General features: G+C 40.8%; 3 protein-coding genes across 4 annotated transcripts in view; 1 reads left to right on the plus strand and 2 right to left on the minus strand.

Moving 5' to 3' along the window:
• Positions 1-8: 8 nt before the first annotated feature.
• On the minus strand, positions 9-7,868 carry LOC118416011 (tubulin-specific chaperone cofactor E-like protein). Its single transcript, XM_035821045.1, has 11 exons — positions 7,599-7,868; positions 6,234-6,444; positions 5,122-5,313; positions 4,581-4,722; positions 4,102-4,192; positions 3,357-3,984; positions 3,132-3,190; positions 2,486-2,622; positions 1,626-1,794; positions 1,234-1,326; positions 9-639 (listed from the first exon to the last, which is right to left on the minus strand). Exons 2-11 carry the CDS (start codon positions 6,432-6,434, stop codon positions 540-542), a joined length of 1,812 nt encoding a protein of 603 aa, XP_035676938.1. The 5' UTR covers positions 6,435-6,444; positions 7,599-7,868; the 3' UTR covers positions 9-539.
• Positions 7,869-9,574: 1,706 nt separating this feature from the next.
• On the minus strand, positions 9,575-21,607 carry LOC118416013 (mannose-1-phosphate guanyltransferase beta-A-like). Of its 2 annotated transcripts, none has more exons than XM_035821048.1 (10): positions 21,228-21,607; positions 17,344-17,484; positions 16,796-16,876; positions 15,982-16,030; positions 15,583-15,725; positions 15,075-15,233; positions 14,337-14,415; positions 13,585-13,712; positions 12,854-13,036; positions 9,575-12,318 (listed from the first exon to the last, which is right to left on the minus strand). In XM_035821048.1, the coding sequence occupies exons 2-10, from the start codon at positions 17,470-17,472 to the stop codon at positions 12,187-12,189; spliced, it is 1,083 nt and encodes a 360-aa protein (XP_035676941.1). In that variant the 5' UTR covers positions 17,473-17,484; positions 21,228-21,607; the 3' UTR covers positions 9,575-12,186. The 2 variants fall into 2 exon arrangements, with proteins under 2 accessions (XP_035676941.1, XP_035676940.1); XM_035821047.1 differs by lacking the exon at positions 21,228-21,607 and adding an exon at positions 18,624-18,724.
• Positions 21,608-21,819: 212 nt separating this feature from the next.
• LOC118416014 (mitogen-activated protein kinase 14-like) overlaps positions 21,820-23,358 on the plus strand; it is a gene marked incomplete in the record, with an annotated part of 16,923 nt that continues 15,384 nt past the window's right edge. The window contains 1 exon segment of the mRNA XM_035821049.1: positions 21,820-22,061. Within this exon segment, the coding sequence (XP_035676942.1) occupies positions 21,931-22,061 (131 nt within the window).

A 23,358-nucleotide genomic window follows, 5' to 3' on the forward strand; every position in this document is an offset into this window, starting at 1 on the left:
TCTTCCAATACATCTCACCTCTTCTAGAAATATTTTTATACTCCGATCAATAGTGGTACATCGTTACAGTATGAAAATGTAAAACACACACATTCTATTCAATTTAGCACGTAGGTACATTTTTGTACATTATGATATGCTACATTGCATTACACTACGTCATACTTTAGCTTACCTTTACATTGCATGATATGAAAGTATAAATCAAGCAAACTATGAATGTAAAGCTGAGAATTGAAGGATCCATGAAAACTTTCATCATGCAAATCACTACCAAATCTAGCACAGCAGCAGTCATTATCATCTGAATAATTATCATCCACAGGTGACAGTTAACCGGAGGTAAATTTCTCCTCGTTGTGTATGAAGAAAAAATCTCTGAATGTCTAAATAACTCTATCAAAGTGTCATTTCTTGCCCCGCATATGTTCTGGAATATTAGAAGTGATAAAAAAAACTCCAATTGTGTTTTATTACTTAACATTTAATTTGCTAGGCTAAAATCTAGATTTGAAATCAAATTTAGTTGCTCCCGACGATTATCGTCTGGTGACTTTGGTATTAGCGGTGAGCCTACAGTCATGACCAGCTGACCGGGACACGTCAATCAGGATCTCGTCCCCATCCTTTACGTCATACCTGTGGAGACAACAACCAATGGCAGCACGTCAGTCGTGGTCTCGTTCCAATCTTTCAAGTGTTGAAAGGACAGCAAATATGGCAAGTGGTGTTCTCGTCTCGGAATGACAATGCATTTGTTTGGTTTGTTAGACTTAAATTTGGGAGTAAATGGCTTCGAAGGCCGACTGACTAGACAAGCGGACACGATTGATAGGTTATTCTCCAAGCACAGGTTGGGTCGCGGAGATAGCAGTGGTCGGAAATTTTACTGGCTCACTTCTCGTGAGGGAAAATATTGAAAGGTCAATGGTTTGATTATTGGCAGACACAGAGGATAACAACCCGCCGCCCCTACCCCATCCTAAATCTAATTACTATTACCATTTAATTCTAGAGCTGATTATAATGTACGCGTCAAGAGGGAAGCTTCGTTAGATGTCAAAATGTTGGGGCATTACGTGTCTTAAGGGGGAGACCAATAACTGCTCGGAGCCGAAGGAGTGGGTGATTAGTTGTTGAGACAGAGCACAACTCGATGTGAATGACGGTTGATCGAGGGTATCATTATTGAGAGGAAGGGACCATACAATGTTGATAGGGACGGACCATTACCTGCTCAGAGGGAGGGAGTCTAGGAAGAGTTCCTGCATCTCAGAGGTGCCGTCCTCCCAGCTGTTCTTGGCGACATGGTACAGCCGGACCCAGCTGTGGAGGAGAGGTAAAAAATGTGTTAAACTTTGTGGGTGACCCCCATAGTTTTATGCCAATAGCTATACTACGGGCCCAGCTGTGGTGAAGAGGTTCATAATGTGTTTGTAAGTGCCGTCCATGGTTTTTAACTCCGATGGTTTTACAACACTATGTATGCACGTGCCCACTGCATGTGTCATAAGTATGAGTTAAAGATCCTCCCCAAGATGTATATGGTTTCATAACGCCTGGTCCACCACTAGTGTAACGTGAGCGCAAACATTTGAAACACCCCACACGAAGACCGTACTCACGGTGGGTACTGCTTGACCAGGCGCGCGCAGTAGTTCTTGAGTTTGCCGATGGTTTCGTTGGTGCGGAGCGTGGCCTCCTCCACAGTCCTGCCGCCGTACACCAGCCGGACCTCCGCCCAGGCGTGGAAACCCCGCCGGATGTCCACCTGCCTCACCGGACTCAGCTCGCCTGGGAACAGATAGAGGGGGAGAACTTGACGGTGGCATACGGTAGCATAAGATAGTACCAAAAGCTGCCAGAGGAGTGAACTCGGCCAACGAGTGTGTTTTGCTACCGGCTGATGACTCCCTTTGGCCAGCTATACTTCTTAGCCAGCTTTAATACTATCTTAATAAGTTATGCCGCTGGTAAATCTGCCTGGAGATTAGGTGAACGTAAGATATGAAATGTTTCCTTCTATAAAAAAAGAAAGAAGGTGTCAAGGACCTAGGTGGTCTTGTAGTTAGGGTTATTGACTTAGAATCTTAAGGTCCGGTGTTAGAATCCTCAGCAGGTCCTTAAATGTTGTGTTCTTGGGAAATGCAAGCACTTAACACAAATTTCCAACGCTCGACGCAGGTGAAAACGAGTATACCTAAGCAATAGCTAGGGGCATCCTTGGAAAATAAAGCTGGGGGTCCCGTGTTTGAGGAGAGCCACGCCTCGAGCACGATAAAGAACCCAATACGTTTGAAAAGAGAGGGGATCTACAAAATATTTCAGCATTGAGAAGATGTAGATTTTGAGGCAACAAACTATTGCCTGGTACCCATTCATTCGTAGCTGAGTCGAGTTTCTTTCATCTTTTTGCGAAGAGGACGAAAGAGACCAGTTAGCTACGATAGAGAATAATACCAGGCTAACGAACTTGACGTCTTACCATGCTTTTCCTTCAGCAACCGGTAGGTGGCGGGTTTGTCGTCCTTGTCTGCAAAGTGGCGCAGGAAGAATCGCTCAGCTTTCTCCCGCTCGTTGTCGGCCACGCGACTGCCGTTCAACTTGGTGATGCTGGGCAGACTGCGGAAACAGTGGGGAGGGTGTGAGGACTGAGGGCTTCTTTCATTTGATAATTCAACAACCGTTGTAGCTAATGTAGGTATACGTCGATAAAGGTTAGATGATCCAGGTAATAATATACGCCAAAAAGCAGTTACTCAAGCAACTGGATATCGATTTTGGGGAAAAAAAACATTATCCGGTTACCTGATTTTCCAAAATGATATCCAGTTGCTTGAGTGACTTCTTTTTGGTGTTGTCGTAGGTATAGGTTTTCAGTACACAAAGTAAAACGATACAGATTCATAGGCTCGTCAATGTTGGTCACCTATCCTTCAAAGAACGACTGTCGAAGGTACAGGTTTTTAATACATGAATCCATATATAAAAAACGACTTTTTGTTGGTTGTGCCCTTCACACATTGGGCGCCGCCATAGTCAATAAGTCGGCAATCGTAGATCCCACCAGATGACTCAACTCTGACCGTTCCGACAGCTATACGCTGAGAAAACTTGACTCTTGCTCATACCTTGCAATGAAAAGTTGTCTCCTGTCCTCTGGGCTGGCGTCGTTAAGCAGTGGAATTCCCTGAGCGGACAAAAAACAATGTAAGGAACAAATACAACAAGTACAAAACATTAATCATGAAAATGAGGACACACACGCACGCACGTACACACGCATACACACACACAATAACGCACACACACACACACACACACGACAGACATGTACCTCGGAAAAAGAAAGTCACCTGTATTCTGAGTGTGTCCAACTTCGCGAAGTTCCGTAACCCCTCCAGGTCCCTCCAGCCGCTTACGGACGTGTCACTCACAGACAGGGACTTCAGCTGGGCGAACGGCGTCAGGTGGACGTGGTCGACTGGGCGCGTCTGAGATGACACACCGCCATCTGATTGGCTAGGGGTCTCCTTAATAATACCTGATTGTTCAAAAGATTGTCCGGAATTCTGTGATTGGCCAGAAAGTTCTCTGCTGCCATCTGATTGGTTCTCTTCCGTTGGTGAGTCTCCAACCGTGCACTTTGATCTGAACTCCTCCAAGACACTTTTCTTGAGGTTTTCGAGACTTGATCTCGTCACCTTTCCCAAGACGTCGCGGACTAAGTCCTGGATTTCTGAGTAATTCACGTGGATGTCTGCCGCGTCGTCTTCGGACTGGCTTTCCGCTTCAGAGCTCGGGATGTGATCGGAGATTTGCCGCGATTGTTCCTGGCCTTCACGTGTTGATGCGGTCTTGGAACACGGGTCGTCTGCCGTGCTGTCAATCACTTCGGGGATGACCAAGTCTTCCAGAGGGTTTCCCGACAGGACGAGGGATTGAAGGGACGGGAGGAACCTTAGCTTCCAGACTTCCTGCCAACTGTAGATGGAAAATAGCAAATATAGTTTATATTGATACATGCACATCAAAATCAAGACATTTGGCATTAAATCAAATCCCTGGGCGCGAAAAGAAAGAAGTTTGCTGGTACGTTACCTTCTGATATGATTCTCACTCAGTGTCAGGATTTCCAGCCTCGCCAACGCGGCGGAGTCTACAGCACTGTCGAAATCTATCATCTCGTATCCTGGAAACACAAGTTTTGTCACGTTAGGAAAACTTGTAGATTTCAGCTCATGCGTATTAACCTATTTTTCGTTCAAATAAAAAATAAAACATGGAAAAGAACGACTTTTTGACGCTTGCAAACGAGCAAAATATGTTCAATGTTTCCGTGAAACATTGAACATATGTCGATATGCCGTGAAACATTGAGGTTCTGCTTTTGGGTGTTACGATAGTAAGGCCTATTTCAATAGTTGCATGTTTATAATTTAATCATAACTATTTAGTATACATTTTCTATACAGCAACGTCGATGTATGATCATCCAACAATACTGACGCCATAGTCACGTAAGTACAAATATGCACTTTTTGCCTACATCACAAAATTGAACCACATGTGCTACTGACCATTCTTACAGAGGTGCAGTTCCTTCAGCTGCGGTAGGCGTCGCCCCAGTGCCGTGATGACGTCCCATGCAGCACCGGTACCGTTCAGCATGACGTGCTCCAGGCGCTGTCCAAACGGCTCCGCCCACGTGTCAATCAAATTCTAAGAGATGACATAATGAATTCACTGTTAGACAGTTAAAAAAAAAATTTTTTAAATCACTTTTGACTCAAAGCGATTCACTCACTCACTCACTCACTCAATTAATAATTCATCTCACTTACTGTCACTCATCCTATCGCCCATTTACTCATTCACTCACGCATTCACCCGCCTATTCATTCATTCACGCACTCATTTACTCACTCACTCGCTCAAGCACTCACTTATTCACTCGCTCAGTCACTCACTCACTCACTCAATCACTCATTCACTCAAAGTACACTTACTTATAAGCACTCACACTCTCAGTCTCTCTCTCTCTCACACACACACATGTACACACACACACACACACACACACACAGTGACACACACACGTAGGGGCACACATGCACTCACCTTGTCGTTGTGCAGTAAGTTGAAGCTGAAGCTGACGGACTTGACCTTGGGCAGCTCGGATAGCACGGACAGCACCTCCCGCCAGCTGGACAGGCAGTTGATGGATAGGTCAAGGTCAGTGATGTTAGGACACAAGTTAGTGAGGCCCCCTGGCGGAATCCCGGCGTAAGTGATCCTGCTGTGATCCAGGACCTGAAGAAGAGAACCGTTTGTTGTAAGATCCACGCGTACACTGAACAGATCTAACGCATCTAACAGATATATTATCGGATCTAAGGCTAGTTCACTTTTATCCGCAAGGTACCTGTGTTTTTAAGAGCGGATCCGGAGTATATAGGGATATCAAGTGACAGACGGACTGGATGGTGGTCTCAAAAATATTGCAGTTTGAAATCACCGCCCGGCCACTTGATATCCCTGACCATCCCTAAATACACTGTTTTTAAGAGCAAAGAATATAGGCTACCTCGTGGTGAAACGTTAGTTTACCAACATGACGTACGTGAAATTTGAGAGTAGAATGAAGAAGAAATTTGGAGACAGGCCAGCTCAACATTCGCATTATGTACTACTAAGGTCTGAGCAGTTACAGCTCAGCCTAGGGAACATACTTGGACCCGGGCCTGCGGGAACAAACCTTCACACTGTGCATGTTTGCTTTTGTTTGAAAACAGTAGAGACTTACTGTTTGCGTCACGCTGGGCGGTTACGTAGCGAAAAGCGATGAAATTTGAGGTCAAAATCTGTTTTTCCCCACTGAACCGCCAGGCGGACAGGTATAGTGTTACTTGTGGGTTTTTTTCACGCCAGACAGCACGCCGACACAACAGTTGTCTCAACTTACACCAGACTATTGTCCTGTTTTAACGTTCTGCCACCGTTGGGGTTTAAAAACAATAGCTAATGCTGCAGTATATGTGCTTTTTCGTATGTGGGGAGGGGGAGCGTTTTTCTACTGAAGATTTTAACTTTTTTAAAGATTAAGCTACACTAAATAAGACTTGTTCACAATCACATTCAACACTACGTTTCTAACATTGTTGTTCTGTACATAATGTAAACAATAAGCTTCATAATTATAGAATTAAAGGTCTTTATCATGTGCCACTTACTGCCGTCTTCAGGTGCCCAAGCTCCGCCTTGCCACCTGCCCTGCCCTCCTTGCGAGGTGTCCTTGGTCCCGTCACGAACATGATCTTTACGAAGTCCGTACCGCCGTCTCCGAAACCTTCGTCCGGGTCCAGGCAGTACTTGTCGCGCAGAGCTTGCACGAAGGACCGGCCGGTCGGTTTTCGCTGGTGCTGGCTGCCCATATTGTCTGAGCTAGATGTAATGTATAGCGGGCTTAGCAAAACAGAAGCAAAAAAAGTTCCCAAGATTTAAGAATCTTTACAAACGACGCGGTAACAGTCGTCGTAGGTCGTGATAGCTGTTTCAATGTTGAGGACAATTTCCAGGCAATTAGCTCAGACGACAGAACTATAGCTGCAGCCGCCGACAAGGATCCAAGACAACCTTTTCCGTAACAAAACAGCTTTGGAAGGTCAATTGCACGACTAGTCCAAGTATGCCCTTAGTTTGTGGTCGTATCACAATCTCATAGCGTCTGTGATCGGGCCCAAAAGTAGTCCAAGTCGAAAGATACGCACCCGGAACACTTAATTTATCACATTATGGTGTTACGCTACAAAAGCTCTTCAGCTAAGTATGTACTTCGACTTTCGGCAAAACTTGAACTACGCATATACAAATCAACGACAAAACAGTGAATGAATGATTAAGAAACACATCATTTCCATCATTCACCATACTTCGTTTATTTCTTTTATTTAATGCTTTCAAATCTGTAAATCTCTGATCGCACAGACAGACGGAGTCCCAGCCCGAATGCTTACGTCACTTAACATGACTCAGCTGCTTATTTTAGAGCAATCACCGGCATACTTTGTGTTGAAACGGTTGTCCTCGTCTAGTATTGTAAACCTTTATAACAGACAATTGATAAGACAAAATGTCATTTTTCTTAGACAATCACCTAGTTCTAAATCTGAGCACTGCAAACCTTCAACCTTCAGCTTGTAGACACAGTTGGCTCAAATTTAAACATGTTTTGAAAGTATCATGAGCGAAGTGAGTGTTTGCTTTTAGATAAATCATTTATGCTATGCACACATGCTTGCAAACTCTATACCTTACAAACTGTTTATTTCGTAATGCAAAATCAGATTTTCAACCACCGCCAGCTGATTTTGTAATTCGCTGTGACTGAAATAAACAACAAAAACTAATTTTTCAAAGGAGACACCTGTCTCACCTTGATTACGTTACCATTGCATGACGTTCTGTAACGTTACAGTTGACATTTAAGTTAGCCATGTATTGCTTGCTTATGACGTCTTTCATTCCTGAATGAGCCAGGTATTTGACTTTTCAAAAAATCATAACAACCAAAACATATAAATAGAATCGAGACATACCTGTTTTATAACTTGCCAGGCAACGTTAGATTTCCGTGACAAACTTGAAGGGTTGAACGTTTGAAACTGATTTGTGATTTTTTTTCCCAGCAACGGCACAAACTAATGGCCACCCCCGTCTTTACGTGGGTGAAGAAGTAAGAACCAAAACAAAGTGACGGCCGTCAGTCAAGTCCCAGTTCTGACTCACTCTCCTCCGTTACGTTAGACCAGTATGGCGGCCACTGAGCTCATTTCAAAACATAGCACTGGTGACGTCACCAGGTAAACAATCCGGTCAGGTGTTCTTTCATGTGCTGACAGGTGTTCGATCACATGACCAAATGGAGCCGTCCAAGTGGCAAGGGGTAACAATGGCATAAAATTCATTGCATTTATTGCCAATGGAAAGAGGAGGCCATTTCTTTAAACAGTAAATTTTGGGCTATATGTGTTTTAGAAGCCCTAAATTACACCGAGAATAGCCTTTGGCCTCGGACACTTTTGAAGAGCTTCAGTGGGTTCACCCTCCCTTCTCTTTAATGGTAACGGCCGAAAAAAAAAACTAGCCGCTCTCGTTCCCAACGACTTACTCACGTTCCCATTTTGTTATAGACTTACACACACACACACACACACATTCACGACGCACGCATATACACACACACACATGGAGGCACATCTCACCTCTCACACCTCACCGGTCCCATAGCCTCACCGGCCGTAGGGGCAGCACATCCATCAACATCAGCACATCACTACATATTAAATCGATTTGACCATGGGGAATTTAATACCTGCAATTCAATATTCTTCCTTCAACCATAACGGCACTGAACCTTAATCCAACGCAACTTTAATCCAACACTTTTCAGAACCCATCTGTCAGTCAAAAACTAGATCCGGTATGCAAATTCTTTTGAGTGCTTTACAAAACCAGTAAGGTATACGACTTAAAACCTTGTAAGTTTGAGCTCACAAAGATCGCACGTTGCAGCGTCAAGTTAATCAATCTTCCGGTATGTTTTCATGCCGTTAATCAAGCCGTGGGAGGAGGGCAGTGATTGTAATTTCAAGCAATTCTACTTTGTGTCCTCACATTACACAATCATCATCACAGTAAATATGGCAAAAAATTAATAAACTGTCCATCCAAGACAACCAACATGCCTCAAAGTGTCCCTCTTTCACGTACAGTGCCAGGCTTTGCTACAATTATTCAGCAGAAATCCGAACATGCGCCATTTTGAATCATGCTTTAGCTGCCCCCTTCACCCCTATTCTTGAAAGTGCTCACATCCAAAGGCTAGCAGGACAGATCTCACCGGCGATACCAACAGCCCCACATGGGGGACATACTGTAGGGAGTTTGTACAAAATTGTAGAGTGTTTTGCGGGTGTATTTTTGGGGAGCCATTCCCAAAACAACATATTTTACCACCATTTGCTTACCAAGGAACGGACGAAAAATTTCAGAGAACGTCATAACTGTGTAGTGGAACAGCATAACGGATTTGCCGCTGGTTGATGCATTTTTGAGCCGTGTTTTGATCGCGGCTATCAGCAGTTTACCGACATGTCGATTTGCCAATTAAACTTGGAGTAAGTGCCTGCCGATTGATACAAATTTGTTGTTGTAAATATGAAATCCATAGATAAAAAGCCTTGTTATATTATTGTGTTGGATTAAAGTTCCACTGGGAATAGAATCCCAAGGGACTTGCTATCAGTTACACACTCTTTAAAGTGTTATTTTCTCGCGACACAACAGAAAGTGGGAGACAATTGCATGTGTAGCAAAGGCCAGGGAAACATAGTGAACAATGCACTAAAAAGTTTCCAGAATGCGCAAAAGCCTACTTGTTTATTCATGGTTCAGTTTTGAATATGCTGGAATGTGTTGGATTAAAGTTCAGTGCCGTTACATGATGACCAAATAGTGTCAAGAAATAAAATGACATGTTATACTATGTTGGAATAAAAATAAACTTGTTGAATGATTGATAAAATGAATATATTTGATTTAATGATACAATTGCTACATTGGTGTAATTTTGCTACTCTGTAGCCAGATATCAAACTCTTTGCCACAAACAAGCTAGTTTGCCATTTAAATTGCACATGTGCAAAGTCCCCTTACTTGTAAAAAGTTCTTGACTAGATCAAGCTTCATACATGTTCAGATGTGTTGTTTGCTTCATGAGCTTCAACTTTGATGCCCTACCCACAATGCATCACACTGACACACTGAACATTCTCAGTTCAAACCAAGAACCTGCTTACTTGTCTCAACTTGTTACATAAGGATTGTCCGCCATGTTGGATGACTAACCTATGTAGTCACCACCAGGTAAATTTGAATAAAGAAATAAAATGAACTCAGTCACCCAATCATGACATTATGCAGGCATATACAAATTTATAAGCCCGACTCTTCCAAGTTCAACCAATCAGCATGCCAACAGCCTGTAACAGGACAATAAAGGGCAACAACAGAAAGCTAGCACCACATTCAACTGGATTTCAGCACCAATCTTAGCTTTCCATGTTCCATTTTATTTGGTTCAATTTCCATGTTCTGTTGAATAAAGGTTCTGAGCTTAGATAATTTCTCACCAAAATAAACCATGAATATCATTCTTTTATGACTACCATATAGGATAAGCCAGTCAATGGCAAGACCTTGTTCACACCTGTAGATTTCATCATAAAATCACGGTTTAGCACTTCTTCTATTTCAACTTCAAAAACAAAATCTCACCAAACGCGAGGGTACAAAAAGAAGCAGAGAACTGTAGAAAACTGCACAATTTTGGTCATCTGCATTGCACACTTGTTTGCAATTTCATCATAATTATCACACAATACTGCAGACTGTCAACTGACAATGTTCAAACTGGCGGTAGTTCGATTTTTGCAGTCAACTCTCCGCAACTATGTCTTGGCAACGTATCATTACAGTAGTACAGACTTGTTTCTACCTCAAATTGGAAACGCTGCAAAACATTGGAGTCCTTTTCAAGGAAACAAAACCACTACAAACTCAAATGAATTTACAGTACGTCGATGAAAGTTAGACATCCAGGTAATAAGATACGCCAAAAAGCAGTTACTCAAGCAACTGGATATGATTTTGGAAACTGCTTTTTGATGAATTTACAGTAATTTGTGCTTGTTGCTAGATAAGATGTTGATGAGAGCGGTAAACATGAGACTCGAGCCGATATCGCTTGCCAGGCATTTATGATTCTTTACTCGAATCACGTGTCTCTAAGTCACGTGATCAGAGTAACTGAATCATCACTCCTGAAGAAGGTCGATGGAAGTGCGACTGAAAATTTGAGGTAAGCTGATTTTGGTGTTGTAAGACAGTGGAAAATCTTCAATATGTACTATGTCAACACAGATGAGCTTTCATGCTAACAATGAAATAAGTATTAAACAAGGCACATTTAGGATCTTTGGCCCTCAAAAACTCCTCCTATTACAATAAATCTTTTAAACATTAGCCGGTCACTTAAAATATATAGCAACACTTTTATCATAAGAAATTAACATAATACCAGAGCACAACATGCTACATGTAATGAAGTAGTCGGAACTAGTTCTGGACAGTAGTTTATGACCTTGACCACAAAAATACTGTAAATTTTCATGTAGTGTAGACTGGCATGTTTATCAAACATTTTCTTGGTTCTCTTTCTAAACTTAAAAATATAGATTTGAGCACTAATATTTCTTACTGCCTTAGTATTCATACAAATTTCACAGAACCAATTTGAACTACCCTGAAGTAGTACATCTAGTACTTTAAAAGTAACAAATATTACTGAATAGAAATAGCCTTATACTAAGAAACATACGAAGCTTACTAAACTGATGGTCACAAGCAGTCTAGTGTGGTTTTGTATGGTTCACATTTTCCACACAATTGAATTGATATAAAATTCTGAAAAAATTTGTATGAATACTTAGCATGTCTAAGTTTGGCAGAGTATATCGTGTTCTGTAACTACAATCATAATATGGTTCCTTTACATTGTATATCACAATAATCATATATCATTAGCTACTAGTTTTAAATACATTGTGTATGCCTAGTGCAATAATGCTTACAATCTAACAAATTTCTACAATTAAAAGAAATTGTGCAAAACACAATCTTTTCTTAATGTTTACATTTACAAAATGCATCAAATTTGCTGAGCTCCAGCTCAACTTTCAATATGTAAGTAATTTGGAAGGTTTAGGAAGAAGAAACATATTATTTTGAAGCAAATCAGTCCTGATGTAGTTTTCTAAACACATTTCACTGATTCACTGCTAAAAGTTTGGATATTTGATGAGATGTAAGCCCATTGGTTACAGTACGGGTCAAAGGTGATAGGTTAAAGTTAACCCTAATGACCGACCCCTGAGCTTGATTTGCCACATCCATATTGAGGTCAGAGGTCAAAGATCACTTAGGTCATTCACCCATGGTGACAGCTGATTTTACATTTTGTGATGCTGGAATTTAGATCTGACATGAGGATCTGATCCGACAGGAGGATTAGATCCAACATGAGGATCTGATCCGACAGGAGGATCACGTAGGGGTTTTGGGATCCTACATGACGATCTGTGGGTCCGCTATGGATGCAGAGATGGACTTGTGCGGCAGGATGCGCCCGCCGTTGATGTAGAGCTCGTCTCCGATGATCACGTCCTCGCCGAGTACGGACACGTTCTCCATACGCACCTGGAAGATAAAATGACATGGCGGGTTTGAAATCTATCTTGCATCTCATCTCTTTATGCCATGCTCGGAATTCAACTGCTTGCTGAGACACCTTGAGGATACCTTGAGGATGGATAGTTGCAGAAGGTTTACTGATAAAAACTTGATGCAAAACTTGTTGACACTAAGGACCAAAATTTGAAAAGGCCTCTCTGACAAGTACATATGTGACCCATGTAATGTTACAGTAGTATGCAACTTTATATCATGACATGTTATCAATTACCTCCTCCTTTCCTGCTTGCAACATCTGAAAAAAACTCCATTTCTGGATGGTACATTCCCTGGTTCCCAGGCTGGGGATCGAACTCACAACCTACTGACTACAAGGTGAACACTCTACCCTCCGGGACATTGCACCAGTATGATTTATCAGGGAAGAAACACCCTAAATCTGAAAAGCGGCAGTGCTGAGCTGGCGATATAATGGTGCAGTGCTGTTATTCCAGATCCTGATAAGACCCTGATTGCTCTAACACACAGCACAACGACTCACCCATCGGCCCACTTGTGACCTCCACCCGATGATGCTGGAGTCCAGCCAGGAGTGAGACTTGACGACCGACCCACGCAGGATCGTGCACCGCTTGATTCGCGCCCCGTCCTCGATCACCGCGTCCGGCCCGATCGTCACGTTGGGTCCGATCCGGCAGTTGTCGCCGATTTTGGCACTTGGGTCCTGTGGATTAACCGTAAAAAAAATGTTACAAAAAAATATTGTCTCCTTCACCAAGAAATTAACTTTACTTACTGAATATCACAGGTTTCAACAAGTAGGTTTGGTCTGTATCTGTATCAATATAGCCAGTATAACCACCCTTCGGCATAACACACCAGCTTCGCAGGCACGCGGCACAGCAGCAGCTGGTATATCACACTGACGGACTCGTCACACCTGCAGGTGGTCTGACTTCTTTGAACTTAATGTTAAAGCTTTTGACAGAGTATGGCCTGTGCCTGATCTTGAAATGTTTGTGGAGTCTTTTTCATTCGAGCTCCTTATTGCAAATTCAATACACCAAAAGTTTCATGTGTTTCTGTTGTAGTACTACAGTACTAGAGAATTGTTTCATCTGTGATCTTTCATCTTACCGCAAAATCAAGTCCTTGCAAGAATAAATGAATTTACAGAAGTGCTATCTTGTTATACAATGTGTCTAGCATACACATAAAACTGTGTGGTGTCACACTTTCTTTTTTTACTGGACGCAAAGAAAAAAGACTGACCACTAAGACGTTGCCGATGATGCCGTCCCCTTGGTGGAGCTTCTCTGGACACTTCTGTCGCTGAGAGGTGAGGAACATGCACATCCCTGTCAGGAAGTCCTTGGGCTGGCCAACATCCATCCAGAAACCTGCACCAAATAAAGCATAATGTACATCGCTAGTCTGTGTAACACAAACTCTGCTGTCCACGGCTGTAACTGACCCCTCCCCACAGAAGCTGGCAGATGTTGGGCGGGCCACTATAAGCGAGATTTAATCAGGCTAATACATCACATGATCATCACATGTACATCACATGCTCAATACAGAACCAGGGTCATACAGATGGTTGTCAGAAAGTCCACATTTGGAAACATGATGAAGTTTCCAAGAAAAAAATCCTTTGCAATTTCTCCCCAAACCACCAGGGGCCCAAACTTATATCTATAAAAAAATAGCTTTTTGTCACCCCAAAATAATGATTGTAGTGTGTCCCAAACATGAGATACATGTATCAAGAGAGTTGGATGGTCTGCATAGCTGAACTTATCGTATATCTGTCAGACATCAATGATCACATCAAACTCTTAAAGATCTATTCACTGGTTCATGAGATATGCTGTCCAAAAATACCCACCACGCTCAGACACACAAACAAAATATAAGTCCAGAGGGTGAGAGTAACAAACCAACAAGTGGTACCGAAAACAATGATCATTATGAACATTATCAAGTAAGGTGAAATTTCTTAGCAAAGGTTGAGTGACACGTACCTTTGAGGTCGAAGGCATACAGGGTTTCGTCACCAGCCATGGCGGGGAAAATTTCCTTCTCAATCGACGTTGGTCTCAACTGGGAATGAAGAACATCCTGCTCATTATATTTTTCATAATACATGTGTTCACCAGGAATACAAATATTTGGTGTGTTTCAAAACAAATGGTTCAATATACACAATGCCCAAATTTCAAGTCTTCTAAAATAGCTTTCTTGTCTATCCTAACTACAATTTGTCCATCGATGTGCTTAGAAATATACTGGATGCAAAAACTCCACAGCACTGTGCATTGTAAACCAATTGAGTCATGAAAATTAGGGTGGTTTGTAAGCTTGAGGCATGTAAATTTTAGGCCCATTGATAATCATGTCCCTCTTTGTATTCAGAGTAATTATACCCCACATTACATGTTGTATAGTATCACATCTGATTACATACATTGCATATATTTGTACATGGCCAAAGTATTCACTTTCAAGTGTTTCTAAGTGTAGAAGACCTTACACAAGTCTCTGTACTTTTTGTTGTCAGTAATCATGATTAACTTTTCTCCTTTCTTGTCTTGGGCAAGACCTAAGGCTCACACGCACAGGACCTTCCAAGAAACTGCTGAGATTTAGCCTGAGGGACCGTATCTAAAATGATAGTTTTACATATAAAGCTGTGAACTAAAATGCCTGAGGGGCAATATTACTGTCAGAGTAGGCTAAAAGCCTAGTGACTGTCCACTGACCTGTATCCTGTCCAGGATCTTGGGAGAAAAGATGTACATTCCAGCATTGATTTTGTTCGACACAAATTCCTTCGGCTTCTCCACGAACCTGTCGATCTTTCCTGATTGGTTGTCATAAACGACTACACCATATTTGGATGGCTCCTCTACCTTGGTAACCTAAAACAAACAAAAAAAACAATACCTTTAATCATCAAGCAAAATTATCAGCAATGCTGCCTGTGAGTCTGTGTAATGTATTTGTCACATTTCTGAGTAAATTAAAAAATAAAATAAAAATATGAGTGAAATATCTTAAACTTTTATTAGATTTCTGCCTTATATTCTAGGACTACCAAGTTCAGAAAGTACTTTGTGACCCATGCAGCTTAGTTGGTTCTTAGCTTTTCTAACAATGTATTCAGTACAACTTCAATTATATATAGGTTTTATATAGGTTTATAATGCATTACAGTTTGATGTCTTAGTTCAATATACATGATATATTAGGAATTAATTTTGCACTCACCACTATAGTGCCCTCCTTGCCGTGACTCTTGTGGAACTTCAGCATCTCCTCGAAGGGGAAGTCGCAGATGACGTCGCTGTTCAGGACGAAGAACGGTTCCTCGTCTCCTGCCAGAATTTCCCGCGCAAGAGCGAGTGGTCCAGCTGAGGGAGAAAAACCCATGTTTCATCAGATCATAGGCCAAAACTAAGCTTCAAATCTTTAAAAAAAAAAATCAAAATTCATGAAAATAAATATAAAATATTTGTGCTGGTCTCAGTGTCTCAGTCTTTTTTACCTAAATAAATAAATAATTCTCCAAATATGCTTTTTGACCATGTACTTTACATATTGTAATACAGTGTACTAGAAATTTGTTTCAAGCATGACCCAACAAAAAATGTGAAACGAACTCCTCACCTGTGCCCAGTGGCTCTTCCTCATGAGACATGGAAATCTGGATCCCCAACTAAGAAAAAATGACAAGGGAGAAATGTTAGCAAACACAGCAACTTGCTTGGGTTGCCAGTGTTGTAATGTTCACACACTCAGACAAGGGAAAAGTGGTTTAAAGACTCATTGAAAGATTCAATAAAATGCTATAAACTTAAAAAAATAATGTTTCCAGTAGTTTTAATTTCGTGGTTTTTGAGTTATACCTCAAGCATAAAATCATGACACCATGAAGGTGTGTTTTTGCTGTACAGTATTGTTTCAACCAAAACATAGAACAGAACCAAATGCTCCCTTCCGCTCGTACTGTGTTAAGTCTGCACAAACATAAATCACTGCAAATGCTTTCAAGGTCTAATTTTGCCATAGGCAGTGTTTGCGGTGGTCTTCTGATTGTGCTATACCCATAGTCACATACTGTACAGGAATGGAAATATTACTTTTAGGTTTGCAGTAAAGCAGTCAATGCAAAAACTGCAAACCTAAACTACTTCAAAGATCTTAGGAATTACAGTATTTTACAGTACAACAGTCTAACCATACAGCTACAATTAAAGCAATGTTATGTAAATAAGAGAGAAAGTTAGTGTGGTCTTGCTATATTTGTCTGCACTTAGAATTAGCAATGACCATCTTTTGTCTGTAAATACTGAGTCAGAGTCTTTAAGAGTTAGAAGCAACAGGAGAATTATTTTGTTATTACATGTACATGTTACAATACAGACTATGAACAGTTAAAATAACATAATATATATATTTATATGAAGTATTGTATCCCTACCCTGTCTGCCTGGACCTTCATCTCTTTCTCCAACATCTCAGCTCTGTAACTGACAGCCAGAACGATGTGGGTCACTCCAGCCTGAAGATGGGGGGAAAAAAGTTTAAAAAAATTTATAGCATAAAATGTTAAGATTATAATTCATGTATTCTCTAAATAAAACTACCATCAAGAACAGTCAGAGTTTTGGACAGGAGTAGTAGCACCCTTTGTTTATAAGACAGCATTAGAAAAAACAACCATCTTTCAGAATACATGAAAATTTTCTATAAGAATATTTTCTAAAGAATTTTTTGGGTTTTTGAATTTAGAAATAAACTATTAACAAAATTGGAAGATCAACAAGGAAAAGTCTGTACCAGGACAGAAAGGTTTCGGAAGTGAACATACTATACAGCAAGACAGAAGTTTTATCGATTTATCTTTCCCAAAGATTTATTCGGAACTGTCCTAATGTGGGAACAAGCAAAGTACATTTGTAAATTGGTGTGACTTTAATGTTAAAAACACAAAGTCCTAGATAGTCTCCTTGGATCTGCCAAACTGACCTCAGCCAGAGCCTCGATCTGGTGCAGCACCATGGGCTTGTTGCTGAACTCCACCAGCGGTTTGGGGCGGCTCAGGGTCAGGGGTCGCAGCCTGGTGCCGTACCCGCCCACCAGAATCAGGGCCTTCATTCTGCTCTGTTCCTGTAAAACACACACACAGAATACCATTAATCAAAACAACTTTAAGGTTACAAACAAAAACATTCCATGTGAATTATAAAAATTTAACAGTTCTTGGTTAGCTGAAGAGGCTCGGTGGGCGTCACTCTACTGTCAGAGTCTTGTAAAGTGCCTTTCCCAAGGGCACAAAGTCGGGGCATGGAGAGTATCGAACTTGGAACCTTTCGATGCCGAGCCATACGTTCTATGTGAATTATAAAACTATATCAAATCAATGAATACTCAATGATATATGACCTTTAAAACAGTTTAACTATGGATCCTAAAGTCTTGGATCATTTCTTTGATAGCTCAAGACCTGACCACATACCAAACAGCATCCAAAACTTTTTGTTCAGAACGGTTCAACCACACAAACATAATATTATGCAAGCCTCACAAAAAAAGCTTCATGTCGGCTGAGCTAACATAGATGGAACACAGGAACTCATGGAGAGAAAGAGTACAGAAGTCTGGACAACCTGATGAAAAACTTATGACAATGCTTTTTATTACTTAACCACTGACTGGGAACAGGGCATTGTGTACTCATACTTCCTGCATATTATACGTATACCCTTTAACTGTCGGGTCCACAGCAGATTCTGCCAAAAGTGGACACTTCAGATTGACCACTACTGACCAGGCCACTGGCTGCCAATATTAGACTTCCACGGCGACTGTGACTTGCATGACCATAATTTCACCTTGACTAAAGGTCAAACTATGTCAGACAAGTTACACTCATGCTAGCCTTGCCTTGAGAAAGATTTATATAATGCTTTACATCAGATTTTCAAACAATTCTTGGCAATCTGTTGATTCGGTCCTTGGCATATTACCTATATTCCTAGGAGTAAAAAAATGGATTGTTAAGAATGAGGGAAAGGGTTTTTAAATGGACACTTTTCAACCTTCTTGGGATAAAAATTAAATGGCACAACAGGTACGTACTAGTACCTGTGGGTCATCTTTTACTGACCAAGGATGCTATGTAACGTGACAAACAAAATATCAATCCATCTATAACTTTGTTTAGTATTGTTCCACAGTTGCAAAAAACATCTATTGCTACATAAAAAAATGTTCAAGCTGGCTAGAGTACAAGCATAACCACTTACAATCAGCATGTTCACTGTTGTCTTCCACTACCACCACAAGATACCAAATGCCAACCTAAGTCTGATACGTGCAAGCCCCCTTTTCTGAACCATAACCTGTTTAACTGGTTTTTCATGGTTCATCGGAGCGGAAAATAGACAACGCACGTCATCAGAGGAACAAAAGATAATTGGCGCTCAATTACTGAATACAATTCTGCCACTTGTGTAGACACTGACTTGTTGTACATCAGACTTGATGTACTTTCAGACACTGACTTGATGTACATCATGTACAGTAGAAGCCAGTTAATTGCACAACAGATTAACGCACACTTCTGTTAACTGCACGGAATCTCCAAATCCAAAACCAGTGTGGTCCAGCTAGATAACTTCGCATTATTGCACCAGTCGGATAATTGCACGAAATTCACTGGCAAATAGACCGTGCAATTAAGCGGCTTCTACTGTATTGGTATTGTAACAATACATGTAGAATAGCATGAGATGTTGCATGTACATGAACAAACATTGACAAAACGTTATCGGTTCTGATCTATCCCAGAGATAGCGTTAGCAATTGACGCTAGCAACATCACTGACCTGACGTCACGTATGACATCATCACGCCACTGGGCGTGTGCAGTACTAATGATAGCCACAAAATGATGGGTCATGACGCAAGATAGCTCATCACTGTAACCATGGAGATGTTTGTGATTGTGGTGTTCCTTACTTTTGGGGTGACCTCTCAGTTCTTCTCAGTGGAATTTATGGTACCACAAACTTTTAAAAAAGTGGATGTTTCCTGAAACATCTGACCATTTCCAAAATCTACCCAATTGCTTGAGCAGGTGTTGTTTCTGCACTATAGATTACAGAATTGTTTCAACATCTGTAACAATCACAAATCCTTGTTTCCTCTCTCTCTCTCTCTCTGTCTCCAACCAACAAAAAGGTCTATATGAAAACAAACAAAAAACTCCTTGCTCCAGCTAAAAAATAAAGTCCCCATGAAAAATAAAGAAGAATTTACAGTAGAGTAGAATGATTGACATCAAACAGAAAACGACAACACGCAGCTTGGTCTTTTTATCAGAGTGTTTAACGTACTTCTTAACCTTTTAAGGTCTTAACCTTCAACAGGTATCAAAGGTTACATGGTGTTATTGGACTTTGACACTTGGGCACAAAAACACCCACAACTAGTCCAAGGGATTACATGTACGTGTATGTCAAGGGTGCTGCAAAACTATACACAATACAATACGGTTTGACAAGCATTATCAATATTAAAATATGCTTGTGCTGGTTTAATTTTTTTTGGCAAATTTTACACTGCAAATTTGTGCAGGATTTAAGCTTACTTTAATTAAGTTCAATGCTAAAAATACTGTAGATAGATAAAAAAGCAACCTAAAAATGGTACTGATCTGAAATCTTATGGGGAAGCTAAAGATGTAAAATGACCTCTGTGGCCATTTTTATCATTCAAACGTCATTTTAAAGTTGTAACGTCAAGCTTGTGTCATGTGTTCAACTTTTTTTTTCTTTTGTTATCCTCAATTGAGGGTACAAGTACAATGCTTTTTTCAGGTGGCTAGTGATGCTGATATTGCACCTAAATTTCGCTTAACAGCTCATGTTTTCCGCCAAGCACAACGGGTCTGGCAGGTCACCAGTAGTCTCTTCATAAGTGTTCTTTTTGGTTCTGTGTGAGGTTTGACACGTAAAGCACTGCCATAAATAAGCAGGGCCACAGAGGTGCCTTGTAGCACTTGCACAAACTTTATGAAATTCATACGACCCTTATGTGATACCAAATCAAATCACTACTAGTATGTGACACGCACAAATCTTATGTGACAGTGATGCACAAATCTTATGTGATACAGATAAACCTAATGCAAACCGGTCAACCGCTACATTGGGAAAAGGCAAGTTTCTGAGGTTTTCTACCCATGAAAATATTTTCATTTCAAGCACATAGACATATATTCAATAGCCTGTGACTACTCCTTTGCTCTGACATCATATTTTCCCTTCGCTAAAGATCAAGGGCACCATCTTGAATATCTCCCGTCTCTCACGTGACCCTGGCAGTGGTTGGCTGGTTTGCATAAGGTTCGTACAATCACATAAGATTTGCGCAGATCACATAAGATTTGTTCATTTTCAAATAGATACTAAGATAATGATTAGTAAGTTTCGTACCAATTTCATAAGGTTCGTGCAGATGCTTAGGCACCCCTGGGCCACCTACTTCTGAACGAAATATAGAATCTTTTAGTGACAACAATTAACATTCATATATCTTATTCTTTCATCAAGCTGGGTGGGAAAATGTTATAAAAAATATTTTTTTCAATATTCCACACTAAAATATTTAATCTAGTTTCCTAAATAAAAATCTTTCCTCACAATTCGCCTTCATTTTAACTTGGATAGGGCAATGAGTCCATAATTTGTTTAAAAACATGTTGTTTATCAACTGAGAAATTTATGTGCTGACTCGGGCTCAGCCTGCAAAAAAACAACCACTCTTCAAATTTATTTCAAGTATTCAAGATCTTTCCTCCTAAACCGTTCTGATATTATCACACAACTATGGGCACGAATACTCACCTTAAAACTTTCTTCTCGACTGTAAAATACTTTTTTCTTCCCTTGCACAACGCCACGAGCCCCTGATTTGCTCCGACGTGGCGACTTGGCTGATAACAAATTCAGCACAAATTTGATCTTTGACCAGCTCAGCAAGTAAACAACAGCTTGTGGACGAAAAAATTAAAAACCGGGCCAAGATTTCTGAACTCTGGCTTCTAGTTGTGGGTCAGGACACTACGATAGTAGCGTTTCCATAACGAATGAGGTTAGCATATCAGGAATATTAGGTCAGCCTTCTTCTGAATATTAAATTTCATATTTTAGGGGGAGAAAAAACAGCGGAAATCTTGAAGAATTCGCGCTAACACATCATCATCATCAAGATCACGTCTCGAACAGAAAAATCTCACGAGATTTCGATGTAAAGCATACAAATGTACAAAATGCTATAAAATTGTGTAAAGAATTGACAACTAAACAGGGTATTATCGTAAATACACTTATATGAAAAATATAATCCAAATTTATATACGTTGATTGTTGTATTCAAAATGGTTATTATCGTAACAGCCGGAAGTTCTGTTGAACAATTTTAGGTACGGGTGCGTTTGCGTTTTTCCCCTAAAAACCGGAAGCAGGAAATGACCTCTGTGACCTTATGAGAAATAGCGAGAACCAAAGAGCATTTTGGAGTCAAGCCTCTAAAAAGCCTCTCTAAAACATGACGGAACAGCCGGCAGAAAAGATCAAACCGCACTTCTACCGTGTGGAGCTGAACCGGACGATATGGGAGATCCCTGAGCGCTATCAGATGCTGACTCCGATCGGCTCAGGGGCGTACGGACAGGTTTGGTAAGTATTTGTGCCTTCCCGCCCTACAGGACATATTTTTGTACACACACCTTTCACTTTCCGGAACTCCTACTTTGGGAATAGATTTGAGCTCTTTATTGTGTGATTTCCTTCTTGACTATTTGTTTCTCAGATTTGTCAGATGCTATACTATTATTGGTATAAAGTACAAATTGCCATAAATGCCCTCTAGTATAATGTGATGACATGGCAGACTGTAGAGCAGAATTTAAAATAATCCTCACAATATTCAGCGTTCAATAATGTTTTAGTGCACAGGATTTATAAATTGTTGCATGAAGTTTGACAGTGCTGGGGCACATTTTGTTGACTGTGTGGATGACATCTTAATTAATTCTTATGTAAACACTAGATTTCATACATAGCATAGACTCCTTCGCAGACTTCTTTCAAGAGCATTGATTTTTTTTTAGGATTGCTGATTTACAATTTTCAAATCGAAACAAGATAATTTCTCTATGTGGAAAAAGAAGTTTACCGAAATTTCCCTCCAAGAGTAAATGCCACCTTGAGAGATGTCGGCAAAGGAGGCTAAAATTTCATGTGTAAATGTAGAAAAATAATTAAGCTATTTGTAATGCTTGACATGCTTGCTTTGGTTTTGTTTTCATGACTATTGCTGTGACATCATGACACAGTGATAATATGATTTTTATCTCCACTATATACATGCTATGTAAGTATCTTTCTAAATACTTAAGTGCCCATGATCATCATGCTAATCATTATGTCCTATCCGAGGGACATCACTTACTGCAGTTAGGTACTCATTTCCATCTGAGTGAAGTGAGGAAAGTCATGTAAAGTGCTTTTCCCATGGGCACAAGATCGATGACATGACAGGATTTGAGCCTGGGGCCTTATGGTTCCGCCTTAAACACATTGCCGTCATCAAGCCCCGTTTAGAAATCAAGAATTTAGCTCGGCCGAGATGGCATCGAGCTCTCGTTTACAAGGAGGCATGAACCTGATGCCTACGAACAAATGGCAGAGTTTCTTCGTCGGCATCAGGGTCATACCTCCTCGTAATTGAGAGCTCGCTGACAACTCGGTCGAGCTAAATTCTTGATTTATAAACGGGGCTTGATGACGGCAATGTGTTTAAGGCGGAACCATAAGGCCCACGGCTCCAATCCTGTCATGTCATCGATCTTGTGCCCATGGGAAAAGCACTTTACATGACTTTCCTCACTTCACTCAGATTGAAATGAGTACCTAACTGCAGTTAGTGATGTCCCTCGTATAGGACATATTGATTAGCATGATGATCATGGGC

This window comes from Branchiostoma floridae, chromosome 5 (assembly GCF_000003815.2).
Source record: "Branchiostoma floridae strain S238N-H82 chromosome 5, Bfl_VNyyK, whole genome shotgun sequence".
NCBI classification, from domain to species: domain Eukaryota; kingdom Metazoa; phylum Chordata; class Leptocardii; order Amphioxiformes; family Branchiostomatidae; genus Branchiostoma; species Branchiostoma floridae.

Excerpts from the sequence above, each read along its gene's own strand:
- LOC118416011 (XM_035821045.1), bottom strand. The coding sequence starts at position 6,434 with ATGGGCAGCCAGCACCAGCGAAAACCGACCGGCCGGTCCTTCGTGCAA. Across the intron at positions 4,193-4,580 it reads ACTGCACCTCTGTAAGAATG|GATACGAGATGATAGATTTC; the intron begins GTCAGTAGCACA and ends TTGTGTTTCCAG. Across the intron at positions 2,623-3,131 it reads AGACAACTTTTCATTGCAAG|TCTGCCCAGCATCACCAAGT; the intron begins GTATGAGCAAGA and ends CTGTTTCCGCAG.
- LOC118416013 (XM_035821047.1), bottom strand. Across the intron at positions 16,877-17,343 it reads AGATCGAGGCTCTGGCTGAG|GCTGGAGTGACCCACATCGT; the intron begins GTCAGTTTGGCA and ends CCCCATCTTCAG. Across the intron at positions 15,234-15,582 it reads GCAAGGAGGGCACTATAGTG|GTTACCAAGGTAGAGGAGCC; the intron begins GTGAGTGCAAAA and ends TGTTTGTTTTAG.